This window comes from Phodopus roborovskii, unplaced genomic scaffold (genome assembly GCF_943737965.1).
Source record: "Phodopus roborovskii unplaced genomic scaffold, PHOROB, whole genome shotgun sequence".
NCBI lineage: Eukaryota > Metazoa > Chordata > Mammalia > Rodentia > Cricetidae > Phodopus > Phodopus roborovskii.
In genome coordinates, this window is record NW_026126540.1 from 23,692,225 (window position 1) to 23,712,588 (window position 20,364).

Genomic DNA, 20,364 nt, shown 5'->3' on the forward strand with positions numbered 1-20,364 from the left:
ATAAGATGTTTTTGTTTTGTTTTGTTTTGTTTTTTTGTATGCCAATCCAGAAAGGCTTGAAAGACTGAGTGGGGTGTGGTGCTAAACATCTGTAATCCTGGCATCTTTGAAGCCAAGACAGCAAGACTGGTATTCATTCAGCCAGCCTGGGCTACTATATAGCAAGACTGCCAAGTAAATAAATAAACAAACAAAACCTGGAACTAGAGGGGTGCCTCAGTGGTTAAGAGCACTGGCTGCTTTTCCAGAGGGCCCAGGTTTGACTCCAGTATCCACATGGTGGCTGTAACTTCAGTTTCAGGGGATCTGACAATCTCTTCCAGCCTCCTCAGGCATGCACACACATACTGTACATGAAGGCAGCCATACACATCAAATTAAAATAATGTTAAAAAAAGAAAAGAAATCTAAAAGATAGTAGTAGCAGGAAGTCTGGATCACATTTTCAGTAAATAGCTCAGTTTTGAAAAGAAGGAAAGAAAATAGGTAGAAATTACAAAAAGACAGGAAGAGACAGGTCTCATGTAGCCCAGGCTGGCCTCAAACTCGTGGTGTAGCAGATGATAACCAGAAGCTTTTGAGCCTCTCATCTCCCAGGTGATGCGGCTGCAGGTGTGTTCCACCCCTTCCGGTTTATGTGGTCCTGGGAATGGACCCCAGAGATTCATCTAGCTGGGTAAGCTGTTCAACAGCTGTTCTACATCTGCAGCCCAAGAGAACTTAAGATAAGAGAAACTTGCAAATGACTGTAAGTTAAAAAGGAGGAAGTTAGAACAGTAGGGGAACAGAGAGTAGCAAATTTGCTGATAGGAAATAAGTGGAGGAGATGGCTCTGTAGGTTATTTTTGCAACAGGAAGGAGGACTTCGTGTGGAAGGCAGTCTGATGTTTCATCACCTGTAAAATGCAGGGAAAGTTATATTCCTGCGTTTCACTTTAATGCTTATGTTTTATGACTATTATATTCAAGTACAGATCAAAACCAGCCAAGACTGGACAGTTGTTTATGCAGTCTTTAGATTTGCTAAAGTGAAAAGGTAAAAATAATTACCAATTAGTATGCCAAACACATATATACATGTATGTATACATAGATAATATGTGTATTTGTATATCACTTGGGTGGGTACATAAGTGATTTCCTTTTTGATTTTTGTTTGCTTAATAGTCTTTTGTTTGTTTGTTTTGAAACAGTGCCTTGCTGTGTAGCCAGAGCTGGCCTAGAACTCACTGAGTAGTCCAGGCTGGCCAAGAGCTTAAGATCCTCTTGCCTTCACCCCTGAATGCTGGAATTACAGGCCTGTCACTAAACCAATGTAAATATACCTAAAAGACAGACTCTTTCCTCAGTGTAGAGAACACAGTGCAGGGTCTGTGTGAGCACCCGACAACTAAGTTGAATCAGTCCTTTATAGTTTTTACTTCTCATGTTATTGATTTTACATATTCTGTTTATTTATGTGTGTGTATGCATGTGTGGAATCAGGTGACAACCTGTGGGAATCAGTTTTCTCCTCCTACCATGTGGATCCTGGGGATCAAACTTAGGTCTTCAGACTTGGCAGCAACTACATGGTACTGGTAGCGCTGTCTGGTTGGGCCTTCCTCAGGGTCTTCTCAGAAGTGCTCATATTTAGGTTTTGGCTTTCCAAAGAAAATGAAAGACAAGCTTGTGTGTATGTACATTAATTTTTTTCTTCAGTGGTTCATCTTCCTTTTTGTAGCCAACACTGGGACAGATAACTTCCTTAAGCAAAAATGAAGATGTCCATATGCGCTCTGTGTCTGGACTCCCAAACTCCACCATATATGTCGTAGAGCCTGGATATTTAGGTAATTTTTAGATAATGGTTTACACAGAGTTGAATAATTTAAATAAATGCATTAAACGTAAGTGAATTCGCTAAAATGAATACATTAAACATAAAATGCCTGCCACAGTCTCAGACTTCATCTTGAGACTTTGCATCCAAGCTGACTTGGATTCGCTTTTTTTCTTTCCTTCTTTCATTTTTGTTTTGTTTTGTTTTTCAAGACAAGATCTCTCTGTGTAGCCCTGGCTGTCCTGGAACTCACTCTGTAGACCAGGTTGGCCTCGAACTCACAGAGGTCTGCCTGCCGTGCTGGGATTAAAGTCGATCACCACCACACCTGGCTTTGATGTATTACTTCTCTGTTGTTGTGATAAGACACCAGGACCAAGGCAGCTTACAGAAGGAAGGGTTTATTTGGGGCTTACATTGCAGAGGGAGAGAACTCAGTCTTGTTCATGGCAGGGAGCATGGCACCTGGCAGGTGCGGAGCAGCCGCTGAGCACTCACATCTGTACCCACAGGCAGGAAACAGAGCAAACTGGAGAAGGTGGGGGCTTTGGAAACCTTAAGCCGGCCCACAGCAACACACTTCCTCCAAGTGAGGCTACACACCTAGTAGTCCTTCCCAAGCAGCCAGTGATGGAACCAAGAAATGCTTTGAAGTCATTGAGGGGGCATCTCATTCAAACCACTACACTTGGTCACCGTGTCTATCACAACAGTAGGAAAGTAACAAGACACATAATGTGTGTTTTGTTTCTTTTTTTTCTTTTTTCTCTGTTTAACAGCTCTGGCTGTCCTGGAACTCACTCTGTAGACCAGGCTGGCCTCAAACTGACAGAGGTCCTCCTGCCTTTGCCTCCTAAGTGCTGGAATTAAAGGCGGGTGCCGCCACTGCCTGGCTACATGATGTGCCTTGACTGAATGTTCTTTATAAGAGTGAAACATAGCCAGGAAGTGATGGCACATGCTTTTAATCCCAGCACTTGGGAAGCAGAAGCGGGTGGATCTCTGAGTTCCTGACCAGCCTGGTCTACAGACTAAGTTTCAGGATGGCCAGGGCTACACAGAGAAACCCTGTCTCAAAAAAGTGAAACACCTTAAAATAGATTGTGGAGTTGAGCATGGTGGTACACACCTATTATCCCAGTACTTGGAAGACTGAGGCAGGATAATTAACAATGTGAGTTCCGCCTGGACCACTTTGTGAATTCCAAATCCCCGAAATGGCAGTCTTCATCAATATTACATTGGGGGAGGGGAAGGTTCACACAAGACCCCAGTCCTCCCAGAGGAGCCACAGCCAGCTAATGGTTTTGGTCACATCCCTCGGTGCCCTAACCCTACTAGGCTGCCCTTGCGCTGATGAGGAGCCCTGTGCCCATGCTCATGCAAGCAATCTTAATTATTTTTTTTAACCCTTAAAAATATTTATTTTACTTTGTAGTATGTGTGTTTCTTTGTTTGTGCACCACGTGTGTGCCTGGTGTCTTTGGAGGCCATAAGAGGGTGTTAGAACCCCAGAGCTGGTTAGAGGTCAATACAGGCTGTAATGCCTCTAGCATTTGAAACCCCCAAGTGACACACTACCTCCACCAAGACCATACCTACTGCCTTGAGGCCACACCACCTAATCCCTGTCAAGTAAGGACACTTCCCAGTGACCAAGCATTCAAAGATGTGAGCCTATTCCTATTCACACCATCACACCTGGCCTGAAAGAACACATTTTTAAAAATAGGTTTAAGACAAACAAACAACCATGCTTAAACCTGAGTCAGTAAGACCTTGTCTCAAAATCTGTAGACAAAAACAAATCTAGGTTATGAAACAATACCATAATCTATATAATACAATCTTTGAAAAAAGAGACATTGCTCTTTAGACAATATGAAGCAACAAGTCTAATTGGCACACTGGGAGTGAGCCAAACATACTTTGTTCTTGTTTACATAGATGCTGGTGTTCCTTTCACTTAATATATATTTGGGATCCTAAATTACCACACAGTTTGAGGGAGAAATCTGATTTGAGAGCCATCTCCATCCATCAGCAAGTGGGCCCTTTCAGTAGCTTTTAAAGTTTGTAGTTCGCTCATGGCAGGAGACCGTGAGTCTCTTAGGGTCTCACGTTTCTTACTTTGTGTACAGGTTTCACCATTCATCCTGGCGGCCGATGGAGTCTCGAGGTGGGCCAGGTGTATGTCATCACAGTTGACGTGTTTGATAAAACCAGCACTAGGGTCCATATTTCGGATGTGAGTCTCACCTTTGTTCTGTTCTATTTTCTCTCACTCAGTGTTTGAGACAGGATCTCAGGTAGCCCACACCAGACTTTTATCTAACTATCTAGAAGACAATGGCTTTGAACTCCTGATCTTCCTGCATTCGGGAAAGTTCTGGGATTACAGGTGCACGTATCATGTCTGGGTTTATGTAGAATCCAGGGCCTCAAGTGTGCAAGATAAGCACTGTGCCCCTGAACCACACCTCAGCCCAATCTCTTATTTTCCCAGGTCCTTGGTGGATAGCTCCTGGAGTGGGCCATCTGCGTGGCAGGAAGCCTTCTTTCTTTCTTTGCTGTTGACCTTTACCTTTGTAAATACAAGTTCTTTGTTTTGATTATTAGTAGCATTAATTAGTGCTATCCTTGAGGAATGCTAAACCAGAAGTCATAATGTGATCCGAATTACAGAAGGAGTTGCCAAGCCCAGTAACATCTGGGGACAAACAAGCCTCTCTCTGCACACCACCGTCTAAGAAAGAGAAACTCACCAAAGTTCTGTAGTGGTGGGAGTGACATGTGGACATCAGCTGCCCAGCTGCCCAGGACTGTCAGGGGTCAGGATTAGGAACTTATCCATTAATGGAATGACATGGGCTGTCCTAAATTTATGTCTCAACTGTTTCTGCTGCTGATATGGATGAATCTTTATAAAAAATGAATACCATTTTAAAATCACACCTTGTCCAACTTAGACTTCCCATGAAGGAAAGCAAAACTTTTGTTCTTTCTTCTTTTTTGAGTCAATTAATTATAGCTCAGTGTGGTGATGCACTCCTGTAATCCCAGATCTCAGGAGGCAGAGGAAGACAGATCTGTGTTTGAAGTCAGCGTGGTTTACAAAAAAAGTTTCAGGACAGCCAGATGTATGCAGAGAAAACCTGTCTCCAAAATAATAATAATAATAATAATAATAATAATAATAATGAATAAATTAATTAATTTAAAAGATTAAAATATTTTTAGATTTTATGTGTATAAGTGGTTTTCCTGCATATATGTGTTCCTGATATGGATCTATCTGCAATCTTCTACATATCAGCATCCGGTTATGCTTTCTTTTTTTCCATTGTATAATTTTAGCTGCTTTGTCAAAAATCAGGTGTTCATAGGTGTGTGGATTAATAGCAGTCTTCGATTCTACTGGTCTACCCATCTGTTTTTGTGCCAATATCAAGCTGTTTTCATTACTATAGCTCTATAGTAGAGCTTGAAGTAAGGATGGTGATGCCTCCTGAAATTCCTTATATTGTACAGGGTTGTTTGGCTATCTTGGGTTTTTTGTATTCCTGATAGGAAACAGAGGCCAAACAAGGGTGTGGGATTCTCTGGAACTAGAGTTATTGTTGTTGTAGAGTGGTTGTAAGCTGCCTGATGGGTGTTGGAAACTGATTCTGGGGTCATCAGGAAGAGCAGAGGACTGAGCCAAATCTCCAGCTTCAGTTTGTTTGTTTATTTAATTTGAAACATGGTTTCTCTGTGTAACTCTGTCTTTCAACTCACTCTGTAGACCAGGCTGGCTTCAAACTCAGCTATCCCCCACCTCTGTCTCCAGGACTAGAGATGTGTGCTGCCATGGCCCAGGTCCTGTTTGCTTTTTATTATGTGTTTGTGAGTGCAGGTGTCCTCAGAGACCAGATGTGTTGGATCCCCTGCAGCTAGTCTCATAGGTGGTTGTGAGCTGCCCAGTGGATGCTGAGAATCGAATCGCATCTTCTACAAGAGCAACAGCTGCTCTTAATCACTGAGCGATCTCTCCAGTGCACACCCTCACTCCTAGTCTTATGTCATTATCCCTTAATGTATATAACCACAGTCTTATCTATGGTTTGGCATTAAAATGGTTTTAGGAGCAAAATACATCTTAAGATTTGTGTTGCCATTGGACTGATTCCAGAATCTCAAGATCACATTCCAGTTTCTGAAGGAATACTTTGAAGAGCAGCTAAGTACTTCAAATGGATCTTACCATGTTGTAAAAGCCCTGAGAGATGGAGTTGTGGTGGTAAACGCAACCCTGACTTCCAGCCTTCAGGAGGTAGGTGTCTCAACAGCCTTCTGTTTCCTAGGAGCCCTGGCAGGGAGGGCTGCTATGATTTAAAGCAGCTGTGATAAGCCATCTTCCTCTGACACTGCGCATGGTATTGCATAACACACAGTTCCTTTAAGAAACTTTTCCATACATGTACTTCTCTATGTCATCAAGTACATATAAGGAGCTTAAAGAAAAAGATTTCTTATTTTTAAAATTGTATGGTATGTGTGTGTGTGTGGGGGGGTGCACCTGTATGCAGGTGATCTCTGAAGCCAGAAGAATACATTGGATCCTCTAAAGCTAGAGCTACAGGCAGTGTGAGTCTTCTGATGGGGTACAAGGAATCAAACTTAGGTTCTCTACAAGAGCAGTACAAACTCAACCATTGAGCCTGTCCTCCGGCCCCACATAACAGATTTTTTTTATTTTAAAATTCCAAGTGGTTAACATGCTGATTCATTTATCTCTGCCCCTGACATTGAACTTTTACCTTATTTCCAGGTTTTCTGTTGTTTTTTCCTAACTCACAGTCTCTTCATGCACCCCAGGCTAGCCTTAAACTCAAAATCCTCCTGCCTGAGACTCTTCCTGATTGCTGAGCTCACAGCCATGTCCCCACCGGACTTCCAGTACTTTAGCTGTTTGTTTGTTTGTTTACTGCTGGAAATGGATAGCACTGTCTTTACAGATTTGTTTCCTTTTGATGACTTCCATACAAGAAATGGGGCCTCTGTGTAGAGGTGTGACTGGGACACTAGAGTTAGTCTTGCCTGTGGCCACTGGCGCTGGCGCACAGTGGCAAGAACTGAGTCTTTGCTGGAAGTTTTATTTATTGTTTGTATGTGCATAGCATACACTGGAATGATTGACAAGTCTGTGTGTTATGAGTAGGTTTTTCTCTGCCGGTCTGGTCCCACCACCACGCCAGCCCCAATTAACACACAGAGACTCTGCATTTGATATAATGCTGTTGGCCAGTTCCTTGTTTCTTATCGGCTAGCTCTGTCTTAAGTATTAACCCATTTCTATTAATCTAAGTATTTCCGCGTGGTTTCATCTTATCGGAGAGTGGGGCCGTTGTCTGCTCTCTCCAATCTCTACATGGTGACTCCTCCCTACTACTTCCTGGAATCCTCCTTGTCTCCTAGTCCCGCCAATCTTGCTTTTCTATTGGCCAACAGTGCTTTATTCATTAACCAATAAGAGAAACATATTTACAGGATGATATCTCCCATCATCTGTGGGTGGCACCATCCTGGGTTGTCTAAGAAAGCAAGCTGAGCAAGGCACGGAGAGCAAGCCAAACAGCAACAAAGCCCTGGGTTCAGCTTCAGGTCTTCCTCTAGGTTCCTGCTTTGAGAGCCTGCCCAGACGTCACTTGATGAAAGACTGAGCTGTGAAGTGAAGCAAACCCTAACCCTCTCCCTGTTGCCTTTGGTCATAGTGTTTATCACTGCAACAGAAAGCAAAGTAGACCAACTCTGCATGCTTCCTTCTATCTTTCTGGTCTTTTTTCCCCTTTAAAGATAGGCTGTCTGGTAACCTCAGGTGGCCTTGAACTCCCGATCCTCTTGTGTTAACCATCTAAGTGCCAGGTTTACAAATTTGTGCCACCACCCCCCAGCTTCTTTCTTTTATGGGTAGAAGATAGTTGTATAAGTCATGAGCATACCCTTTTGCTCGTGTATTTAGTGGCAATGAAAATGTCTCTGAAGCAGTGCCTCCCAGCACTTAGGAGGCAGAGGCAGATGGATCTTTGTGAGTTCAAGGCCAGCCTGGTCTACAAAGCAAGTTCCAGGACAGCCAGAGCTACACAGAGAAACCTAAATAAATAAATAAATAAATAAATAAATAAATGAGCCTCAGGAAATCTATTTTGATTCTTTCTCTTCTTCTTTTTTTTTTCTTTTTTCTTTTTTTCCTGCAGAGCAGCAGTACTCAGCCTAAAAAGTGTGAAATCAACCACCAACAAGAAGTGAAAATCTATTTTCCTATTCAGCTTAAACCTAGCTTTCTGGCATTTCCCCATCATCCTCTGGGAATATTAAATCGTTACAAAGTTCAGGTACGGCATCCTTTAATAATGGAATTCCCACAGAAATAAATCTGTTTCTCTAATAAGTTGCTTCATTGAAAAAGTTTTGACATGTAGCTCAGGCTGGCCTTGAACTCACTGTGCAACCCCTGATTCTCCTGCCTGTGCCTCTTGAGTGTCGGGGTTACAGTCTCGCAGTGTCAGACGAGGTTTATACAGTGCAGGGATCAAACCAAGAGCTTCACTCTACTGGCTGAGCTATGTTCTTAGTCCTAAACTTATTGTTAACTTTTACCTTACCACCAACTTCATAGTGTAACTCACTGTTTGCTAGCCACCAAATTGAAGACTTGGTGTGCTTTCTGTCTTTGCCACCTGTCATTTTATGATGCTTTGTCATATTCCCTGGTGTCCTGATGCCCCTATGACCTTCTGTGGCAAGACAATAACTTAGCCTCCCTTTAAGATGCCTCTTGCTCATTTTCCTGCTTCACTGCAAGGTTCAGTTTCTTGACACATACAGAGAAAATTTATGACATAATTTTATTGTTTTCATTTTCACTTAAATTCTTCTTTCCTCCCAGAAGAGTTCAACATGGGTTGTGGTTTTTCACAGGTAGAGGGAGGCAGTGGCAACTTTACCTGGACCTCTTCTAATGAAACAGTGGCCATGGTCACCACCAAAGGAGTAGTAGCCGCAGGGCAGGTGAGAGGGAACAGCACCATTTTGGCACGGGATGTACAAAATCCTTTTCGATATGGAGAAATTAAGGTAAGTGTCTCTTACAAACTGATCATCTCTGGGGTACCACTGCCTACATTGGTTTTTTATTTTATTTTTATTTTTTTGTAAATAAATTACACATATGAGTGTTTTGCCTCCATGTATTTCTGCACCACTTTTGTGCCTAGTATCCATGGAAGTCTTAAGAAGGCATTGGGTCCCCTGGAGCTGTAGCTGTAGACAGATGTGAATTGCCATGTGTGTTCTGAGACTTTAACCTCTGCCTCTGCAAGAGCAGCAAGAACTCTTAACTGCTGAGCCATTTCTCTAGCCCCATGATTTCTAATTTGCTTGTTTGTTTGGGTTTTTTTTTTTTCCTTCCTTTCTTTTTGTTTTTTTGTTGTTGTTATTTTGGTTTTTTGAGACAGGGTTTCTCTTTGTAGCCCTGGCTGTCCTGAAACTCTTTTGTAGACCAGGCTGAGTATTAAGACTAAAGGCGTGCACCACCACTGCCAGGCTACAATTTCTAAATTTAAGTTCAGGACATGTTTGAAATCGCATATAATCCAATATTTTACTCAAGGACTGAGGACAGCGGCTCAGCTGGTAGAGGGATTGTTGTGCACAAAACCCAGGTTCAGTCCTTAGCATCCATGAAACTGGGCATGGAGGCCATGTTTGTAATCCAGCACATAGGAGGGGGAGCCTGGACACTAGAAATTCAGCACCATCTTCAACTTCATGAAACCCTCTCTCAATAAATAGAACTAAATTAAATTAAAATGTTATAAAATTCAACCTGGAAGTACACATTCCTTAAATATGGATTGACTCCTGTTTGATTTAAGAGCCATATATTTAGTCAGGTGGTGGTGGCGCATGCCCTTAATCCCAGCACTCAGGAGGCAGAAGCAGGAGAATCCCTGTGAGTTCGAGGCCAGCCTGGTCTACAAAGCTAGTTCCAGGACAGGCTCCAAAACTACACAGAGAAACCCTTTCTTGAAAAACAACAACACAAACAAACAAACAAAAAAAGAGCCATGTGTTTGACATCTGTGTTTGCTTTTTCATTCGTAGAATTGGGGGTCTTGAGCTGGGGATGTAACGCAGTGGCAGAGAACACTCACCTATCCTTCGCAAAATTTATTTTGTACATGTAATCTTTTAAATGTTTATTATTGTGTATGCATATGAAGTGTACATAGAGAGGGGTACATATAGAAGTCAGAATACAACTTTGTGGAATAACTTCTCTCCACCATCTTTACGAGGTACCAGGAATTAAATTTAAGCCTGTTGCATGGCCATCTCATACACACACACTTAGTAACAATATGATGATGCTGATAATAATAATAATAACAACAACAACAGCAACAACGGAGCTGGGCATGGTGGTGTACATCTTTAATCACAGAACTCTCTCAGTGAGTTTGATGCCACCTTGGTATACATAATGAGTTCTAGGACATCCAGAGATTCATAATGGAGAGACCCCTGTCTCAAAAAAATCAATCAATAAAATTAATTAGTTAATTAATTTTAAGAACTACTCTTGAGCTGGGCGTGGTGGTGTATGCCTTTTAACCCAGCACTTGGGAGGCAGAGGCAGGTGGATCTCTGGGAGTTTAAGGAACTACTCCTGGCAGATAGAATGATCCTTGTAGGTGGGATTAATTAGAGACCATTAGGAACGATTTTGGAAGGCAAACAAAAGCTAGAGAGCCACAGCAGGACACTCCCTCTTTGGATAAATAGAGTTTAACAGGATTTCTGCTGCTTTTAAGACACAGCTGCATGGTTAGGAAGTGCAGAAAACTTACAGACAGCAACACTTTCCCTCTGGCTTTACAGTTAGCATTTGGTAGCTCCTGGTATAGAAAATGGGGAATCAATGTAGCTTTTCTAAAACAGGTTATTAATGTGGTAAGGCTTGTGTTTAGAAATATACGTATTTTATATTCAGTAATCGTGATAATAATTATTTTAAAAAATGAAAGCTACTGTTGTAGGCGATTAGACAATGATGGACTGAGACTAAGATACCAGTCAAGCCTTGTCCTAGTTAAGTTTCTGTTGCAGTGATAAACACTATGACCAGAAGCGTCTGTGGAGGAAAGGGTTACTTCAGTTTACACTTTATAGCCAATCATGGACAGGAGTAGGAGTAGGAACTCAAGGCAGATACTGCATCAGAGGCCATGGAGGAACATTACCTACCAACTTGCTTCTCACAGTTCCCACGTTCTGTTTTCTTATACAACCCAAGACTACCTGCCCTAGGATGGCACTGTCCACAGCCAGCTGGGACATCCCACATGAGTCATGAATGAAGAAACTGTCCCCACAGACTTTCCTGAGATCATTTCTTCCCGGATGTCTCCAGTTTGTGTCAAGTTCACAAAAACTGTCCAGAACAATTCTAAATTACTGAAATGATGTCAAGACCTGAAAAAAAAATGAGCAAATTGCCTGGATATGGTGGTGAATACCTTTAATTCCGGTATTGGGAAGGCAGAGACAGGTGGATTTCTGAGACCTCAAGGCCAGCCTGGATTACATAGTAAATTCCAGGCTAGCCAGAACTACCTAGTGAAATTCTGTCTTTTGTTTGTTTGTTTTTAGAGACAGGGTTTCTTTGTGTAGCCCTGGATGTCCTTGAACTAGTGCTGAAGAGCAGGCTGGCCTTGAATTCACAGAGATCTACCCGCCTCTTCCTCCTGAGTGCTGGGATTAAAATTGCGCTGCCTCTTGAGCATCACCACTGCCCATCGAGACCCTGTCTTAAAACAACAGAAAAAGTGGACACATTGAGAGGGTCTTGTAGTTGAAATTTTCTTTGGTGCTGTAAGAAATCAGGCTGAGAAATCACAGCAAGCAAATCAGTAACCTGTTTTCATCCATGGCCCCTGCTTCAACTCATGTATCCAGGTTCCTGCCCTGACTTGTGTGTATGATGGGCTTTTCTCCTCAGTGACTTTCAGTCATGGTGTTTTTACAGCAATAGAAACCCTAAGGCACGTGTATTGTTTTATATTAAAATATATATTAACTGAAAGCTGAGCATGGTGGTGCAGGCCTTTAATCCCAGTACTCAGGAGACAGAAGCAGGTAGATCTCTGAGTTTAAGGCCAGCCTGGACTATATAGTGAGTTCAAGGACAACCAGGGCTACACAGAGAAACCCTATCTCAATATATATATATATATATATATATATGAAAATTATGTAATTTTATATAGTATCTACATAATTACATGTATATTTTTAACTGGAGGCCTAGCTTGGTGGTAGTGTTCTTTTCTAGCATGCAAAGGGATCTAAATTCAACCCCTAGCACCACCATTAAAAAAAAAAAGAATAGGGGAACTAAAAGTAAAATATGTAAGTAACAACATATAGAGAGCATCTACATATGGTTGTTGAGACAGGGTCTCACTATAAAGCCCAGGCTGCACTTGACTCTATTGTCTGGCCTCAGCCTCCTAAGGCATAGTGGGACATGGGCAACCACACCAAAATGTACATACTTATGTGTGTCTTACATATGCATATGCATACAGCAAATCATGGTGTATGTGTTTAAATATCTCTTCTAAGACTTTCCTAAAGGTTAATTGCTTTTCCTCAAGATATATGTCATGAAGCTGAACAAAATGGAACTGTTACCATTTCAAGCTGATGTGGAAATTGGCCACATTATTGAAGTCCCCATTGCAATGTATCATGTAAATACAGAGACCAAAGAGGCCATCGCATTCACTGACTGCTCTCACCTACCCCTGGATCTAAACTCGGATAAGCAAGGAGTCTTCACTCTTGTTAAAGAAGGCAAGGCTAAGCTCTACTTATTTTCTACTTCATTCTTGAATTATGGGGCCAATCACCACTGTAGCTTAAGTCATACAGTTCCCCTCCCTCTCTTTCTTCACACACACACACACACACACACACACACACACACACACGAGATCCTGCTTTGTAGGATAGGCTGCCCTTGAACTCATAATCTTCCAGTCTTAGCCTCCTGAGCAGCACTGGGACTTAAGCTTCCTCTACTCCTTTTTATGAATGTAGAAACAAAAAACACAGGAGAAAAATGTGTCTTTGTGTGAGGTGTGCATATATACACACCTGTTTACATGTATGTGAACACACATATACACATATAAATGCAGGCCTGGATTTGGAGCTGATATTGGATGTCTTCCTTGACCACACTCCACTCTGTCAAAGCAGGGTCTCTCATTGAATCCAGAACTCACCATTCTAGCTAGTCTAGCCAGTCAGTTTGTTTTGGGGTCCTGCCTGCTTCCCAAGTGCTGGAATTCCAGGTGGCCACCACACCTGCCTGTCCCTTTCATCGGTCTGGGGGATCTGAACTCTACTCCTCACACTTTGAGGGAAATCCTGTAGCTTCTGAGCCATCTCTCCATCCTGTTTCTTTTCTTTCTTTAATATATATCTTAAACATTATGTCTTTTGGGCTGGAGATGACTCAGTGGTTAAGTGTTATGAGCATGTTTTCCTGCTGGCCTAGTCCCACAGCCGCACCAGCCCCAAATAACACACAGAGACGCTGTATTAAATATAAAGCTGTTGGCAAGTTACTAATGTTTCTTATTGGCTAGCTCTGTCTTAAATATTAACCCATTTCTATTAATCTAAGTCTTTCCACGTAGTCTTGGCTTACCAGAGAGGGCCTGGAGTTATGCTCCCTCGGTCCTACTTGTTGAATCTCCTACCTCTCCCTGGATACTCCTTGTCTCCTAATCCCGCCTATCTTGCTTTCCTATTGGCCAACAGTGCTTTATTCATTAACCAATGAGAGAAACATATTTACAGAATGACATCTCCCATCAGTTAAGAGCACTGGGGTCCTGAGTTCAGTTTCCAACAACTACATCCATAATGAGTTCTGGTGCCGTCTTCTGATGTGCAGGCATACATGCAGGCAGAACACTGTGTACATAATAAATAACAAATCTTAAATACAAATACACACGCACACACACATACACATACATGTCTTCTCGTTTTCAGAAGTGAGAATTGACACATTTCTTTAAAGAGGAATATAGTATCATTTAATGACTCTATACTATATTAAAAAGGAGACAATATATTCATCTTCTATTTTCTTTTTTGAGTCAGAGCCTCATGTTACCCAGACTGGCTTTCAACTTCCTATGTAACCAAGGTTGACCTTGAATTTCTGATCCTGCTGCCTCGAGTGCCGAGATGACATGCCTACAGCATCAACCTGATTTCTTGTGCTGGGGACTGAGCATGCTCTGTAAGCACTCTTCCCACTCAGCCATACACTTAGCCCGGGCAGTATGTTTTTCTAGTGAAATGGAGGACATGCATCCTTGTTGCTGTTGAAGTTCATGTAGGCTTTTGAGTCCCACTGATGTTCATGGATGTAAAGCAGTGGTAGCATGGAACATGTCTTAGCATTTGGGTTTGGGGTTTGCCAGTCTCTGTTGTGAGTGCTTTCCCATCTCAGTTCATTTAACTCCTGTGTATCTGTAGCAGGAGTGGCATCAGAGCAGACTTCTTTCAAGCCCTACTCATCAACATTAGCATCCCTCACCTCTCTGCTTCCTCTGTTCTTAGCTCTAACTTCTAAGCCCGATTCTCTCATGTGGGGAAAGATAGTATCATTCTAAATTCTTATCCTTGCTAAGCTGAACCTCAATGTTATTTTTGTTTGTTTGTATTTTTACCTATGTATTTATTTGTATATATACATGTGTACACCATATTAAGTGTGTGGAGTTCAGAGGACAACTTTTTCCATCATGTAGGTCCTGAAGATTGGATGTAATTTGTTAGGCTTGGCAGCAGGTGCCTTTACTCAAGGAGCCATCTGACAAGCCCCTTGTTTTTTAAGTTATATTTTATCACTTTATGTGTGTGTTCTGCCACACACATCTCTGTGTACCACTTGTGTGCAATGCCTGTGGAGGCCAGAAGGGGATATCAGATCCCTTGGAACTAGAGTTATGGATGGTTGCAATACATTAAAAGGGTGCTGGGAATAGAACCTGGGTCCTCTGGAAGGGGAACCAGCACTCTTGACCACTGAGCCATTGTTCCAGCCCTCCTTGTTTTTTGTTTTGTTTTGTTTTCAAAGAAAGAGTTTCATTCTGTATTCAAGGCTAGAATAGAACATACTACTACAAAGCCCCAGCTGGCCATGAACTTGCAATAACCCTCCTGTCTCAGTTTCTAAACTGCTGGAATTTTAGATGTAAGCCATCAAATCCAGATTATTATTATTTTATTGTCGTTTTTCAAGACAGGGTTTCTTTGTGTAACAGCTCTGGCTGTCCTGGAACTCACTCTGTAGACCAGACTAGCCTTGAACTCAAAGATCCACCTAACTCTTCCTCCTGAGTGCTGGATCAAAGGTGGGCACCACCACTGCCTGGCTCAAACCCAGTTTAGTAATAGTAATACTTTTATTTGCCCCCCCAAAAAGAGGGTTCTCTTTACTTACAGAATAGAGCTTAAATCCTTTTTCCTCAGTACCCATGCCTAACAGAGGTAACTCAATCCACTTTTCATCTCTTTATTCTTTTGGCATCAGGAGGCTCTAACAAAACCAACTATTCAAGTTTTTCCTTTATCACCTGTTTATTGATATCTCCTTTATGTTTCATTGGGTGTCTTGTTCTTTCCCTAACGCTTCCTGTAGTCTAGGCACTAGGCAGGACAGAGCAGGAGGATAGTTGTAATGTGAGGTTCTTTGTCCTGGCTGGTCCTGTGGCCTCTGAGCCCCAAATAAACACACAGATGCTGTATTAATTATTAAACTGTTGGCCAATGACTAGGTCTTTTTATTGGCTAGCTCTGTCTTAATTATTAATCCATTTCTATCAATCTATATATTGCTCATTCTGCCTACCTTTCCCAGAATTCTCCTTGTCTTCTCATCCCACCTATCTTCTTGCCTCATTGGCCAAACGATGTTTTATTCATTAACCAATACAAGAAGCATATATACAGATGGGCAACCCCTTCAGGTAATTCAAGGTTTCTGGTCTACAAAGCAAGATCTGTCTCCAAACAAATGAGGCTTCTTTTCCCTAGCTACAACCCATCTTCCTGTTTCCCATACCTCTGGACTATTTCTAGCTTTCTGTTACTATTTTAAATGATCTATATGCATTTTATATATGCCATTTCTCTCTCTTTCTGTGTTACTCATCCCTTGGTGTCTGGGCCTTTTGCCCAAGCTTATGTTCACACTGCATGTAGAACTAACTGTGTCTTACATGATTAATGTCCATCACCAGAAGAAAAACTTCACTGTTTGTTTTTGGCCTTGCTGGCAATTGAACTCAGGGTCTTGTACAGGATAGAGGAGTGCTCCAAATGCTGAGCTACAGAAGGAAGTATATACCTACTTGACAGAAATGGGTGTATGAAGGTAGCATTTCTTGTTTTGTTTTGTTTGAGGCAGGATGTTGCTCTGTATCCTAAGCTAGACTGCATCTTGTAAGACTCCTCCTGCCTAAGCCAAGTGCTAAAATGACAGGCACATGCCACCATGCCCAGATACAGTTATATTTTTAAGATTGGGGGGGGGGTGCTGGAGAGATGGCTCAGCACTGGCTGCACTTTCAGAGGTCCTGAGTTCAATTCCTAGCACCCACATGGTGGCTCACAACCATCTATAATGGGATCTGATACCCTCTTCTGATGTGCAGAAAACAGAACACTGAAATACATAAAATACATAAATAAATAGATCTTAAGATAAGTTTTGTTTTGTTTTGTTGAGACAGGGCCTCACTATATAGTCTTTGGCTGGCCTGCAACTCACTATGTAGACCAGGCTGGCCTTGAACCTCCGAAGTGATGAGATTAAATGTGCCATCATGCCCAGCCAAATCTATTTGTACTACTTTTTATTGTGTAAATGTCAGCATGTGGATATGGGCACATGAGTGATGGTGCCCACAGAAGCCAACAGTGCTGAATCCTATGGAGCTGTAGTTAGAAGTGGTTGTGAGCTACCATGTAGGTGCTGGGAACTGAACTTGGGTTCTCTGAAAGAGCAGTCAGTGCTCTTAAGTACTGAGGCATTTCTCTAGCCCCAGGTTATGCTTCTAATGTGTTAAAATTATTCTGTATCCAAATTTCTTTAAAAAAAAAACCAGACTGATTATTACTCTACTGAGTTATGGTAAGCTTTGGGGTGGGTGTTTCATATTGGGACAGAGTTTCTTTTATGTCAGGCTTGCCTTAAAGTCGATTTGTAGTTGAGGCTGGCTTTGAACTCTGGATTCCTCTAGAGCCACATCCCAAGTGCTGAGAGTGTAGGCCTGTGTCACCATGCCTGTTTGAAATCGTGTCTTTTGATTGAAAGGTATTAAAAAACCCGGACCAACGCACTGTTCCAGTGTACATATCGCAGCCGCATCTCCAGGCCATACTGTGGTGACAGTCAGTGTGACCGGGCATGAAGAACACGTCGGGAGTGGTGCCACATTTGCTGCTTATGAGCCTCTGAAGGTGAGTGGAGGGCCTAGGCCCTGCCCCAAAAGATATGACAGACTTTGATGATCCCACAGGGGAGGCCTCACCCTCCCTGGGGAGTGAATTGGGAGTGGGGTGGGGGTGGGGGGGTCAGTGGGGAGCATGGGAGGACATGAGGGAGAGGGAACTGGGGTCAGTATATAAAATAAGAAGGTTTGTGACCTCTTCACTCACTGTTGTCTCCAGGCTGGCATTCAATTAGCCATGCCAGTTCAAGACATTCAAGGCTGGCCTTGAACTTCTGATCCTCCTGTTTCTGCATCACAAGTGTGGCATTACAATAGTACTCAGTCACATTCAGTTCATGCTCTGTGGGATGGAACACAGGGCCTTATGCATGCTAAGTAAGCTTCCAAACAACCAACCAACCAATAAACAAATAACCCCCACCCTCCAACTGAACCACATCCTCACCTGACATTAGCAATGACTTTGTCTTGCATTAGCAAATTTTAGGTTCGTAACTTTCTTCTTTGATACATAAAACACTAATTTTAAGATAATATCTGAATTTTAACATATGTATATATCTCTGTAGCACCAGTCACACAGGCTGTTAGCATGGTCTTGTTTGAAGAAAGCTATCTCCTTGAAACCTCCTGTCTTATAGAAGATGAGCCAGCCATATTACTGTTATGTGTTTATATATTTTCAGAACAGCAGTCATTATTTGGGGTCATAAGTTAGTCCATTAAATATTAAATATGATGACAGTGTGGTTCAAAATAAATTCAGGGAGAGACTACCCACTTGCTTAATTCCATCAAAAATTAAGGCTGGGCGGTGGTGGCCCATGCCTTTAGTCCCAGCATTGGGTAGGCAGAGACTGGTGGATCTCTGTGAATTTGAGGCCAGCCTGGTCTGCAGAGTGATTTCCAGGACAGCCAGGGGATGTTACACAGAGAAACCCTATCTCAAAAAAAAAAAAAAAAAAAAAAAAAAAGTAAAATCAAGGGGCTAGATAGATGGTTCAGCAGGTAAGAGTACTTACTGTCCTTGCAGAGGACCTGGGTTCAGTTTCCAGTACCATGTGGCACCTTAGAACTGCCCAAAAGTGACCTAAATTTTAGCAACCAGGACATGTGCTAAAGTGGAGAAAGGAAAGGCTCACAGGGCCTCAACCCACACAAAGAACTGTAGGCAACTCCAGGATGCTGAGAGCAGGAGAAAGGCTTCTCCATGGAAGAACACAGCAATTGGTTATTGTGTTAGTTAGGCTTTCTGCTGCTGTGATGCAACACCATGATCATGGTTTTTTCAGCCTGCTTTCTTACAGACCGCGGGACCAGCCCAGGGATGACAGCACCCACAATGGACTGAGGCCTCCCCCATCAATCACTAATTCAGAAAATGACTTACAGCCTTATCTTAGGATGCATTTTCTTCATTGAGGTTCCTTCCTCTCAAATGACTTTAGTTTATGTCAGGTTGACATAAAACTATCCAGCACAGTTATCCAATGCCAAATGGTCAGTCCTGAAAACATTCATTATACAGACTGAACAGGTTGTACTTATGTACTTGAGAATACACACACACACACACACACACACACACACACACACACACACACACACCAACAGTGAGAAAGAAGCCATGAATTTGAGAGAGTACATGAGAGGGATTCCAAGGAGGAGAGGGAAGGAGAAAATGATGTAATTGTTTTATAACCTCAGCCAGGCATGGTGGCACATGCATTTAATCCCAGCACTAAGGAAACTGAGGCAGGTGGGTCTCAAGTTCGAGGCCAGCATGATCTACAGAGCAAACTCCAGGACTACCAAGGCTACATAATGAGACCCTGTTTCAAAATGAATAGACAGTAAAAATAAAACTGAAAGATTATTATCTCAAAACAAAAATTACAGAGGCTGGAGAGATGGCTTAGTGGGTGAGAACCCTGGCTGCTCTTCCACGGGACCCAGAGTTCAATTCCCAGCACCCACATGACAACCCACAGCTGTGTTATCCCAGTTCTGGGTGACCCTATGCACTCACACAGACATACATATAATCAAAACACCAATACACATAAAATAACAGTGTAAGAAAGAAGAGGCCCTGTCTCAAGAAATGTTATTGGCGAAAAAAATATGTAGGTGATAGCAATCAGAGAAAAAGAGGTGGAGAATTTGAAAGAGCGTAAGGGGAACACTAGGGGAGCTTTGAGGACGGGGAAGAGGGAAGATAGATAGATAGATGGATGGATAGATAGATAGATAGATGGATAGATGATTGATAGATTGATTGGTTGATTTAATCCAGGCACTGGAGAGCTGGAGGCAAGAGGATCAGGTCAAGCAGTATGGGAGGACTCTGTCTAAACAGATAAATAATTTAATATTCCCTAACTATATTGGATGGATTTGCTTCAGGCTCTGGACCCCGTGGAAGTTGCCTTGGTGACATGGCAGTCTGTGAAGGAAATGGTATTTGAAGGGGGCCCTCATCCATGGATCTTGGAACCTTCCCGATTTTTTTTGGAGCTGAGCATGGAGAAGCCAGAGAACGTTAGGGTAACAGAAGCCAGGCTGCCAGCTAAGAGGAAACAGAACCAGTATGTCTACCGAGTCCTGTGCCTGAATTTAGGGGAACAAGTAAGAAAAATAGTGTTTTTCTTTCTTGCTTGCTTTTTTCCTTCCTTCCTTCCTTCCTTTCCTTTCCTTTCTTTCCTTTGTTTGTTTGTTTGTTTTTGAGACAGGGTTTCTCTGTGTAGCCCTGGCTGTCCTATAGACCAGGCTGTCCTCAAACTCAGAGATCCAACTGCCTCTGCTTCCCAAGTGCTGGGATTAAAGGTCTGTGCCACCACCGCCTGTCTTTAAATAGCCTCTTTCTGACATTAGTATGATGTTGCAACTTATAGTTTAATTTTTTAATTCGTTTTTATTTGTGTATACTTGTAGTTGCCTTCATGACTGTCTGTG

General features: G+C 42.3%; 1 protein-coding gene across 1 annotated transcript in view; it reads left to right on the forward strand.

The window, feature by feature from the left end:
• Nup210l (nucleoporin 210 like) overlaps positions 1–20,364 on the forward strand; it is an 89,346-nt gene that overhangs the window by 19,070 nt on the left and 49,912 nt on the right. The window contains exons 8-15 of the mRNA XM_051198925.1: positions 1,764–1,832; positions 3,964–4,070; positions 5,994–6,134; positions 8,059–8,196; positions 8,783–8,938; positions 12,523–12,721; positions 17,271–17,416; positions 19,816–20,037. Of these exons, the coding sequence (XP_051054882.1) occupies positions 1,764–1,832; positions 3,964–4,070; positions 5,994–6,134; positions 8,059–8,196; positions 8,783–8,938; positions 12,523–12,721; positions 17,271–17,416; positions 19,816–20,037 (1,178 nt within the window). The remainder of the gene's footprint in view (positions 1–1,763; positions 1,833–3,963; positions 4,071–5,993; positions 6,135–8,058; positions 8,197–8,782; positions 8,939–12,522; positions 12,722–17,270; positions 17,417–19,815; positions 20,038–20,364) is intronic.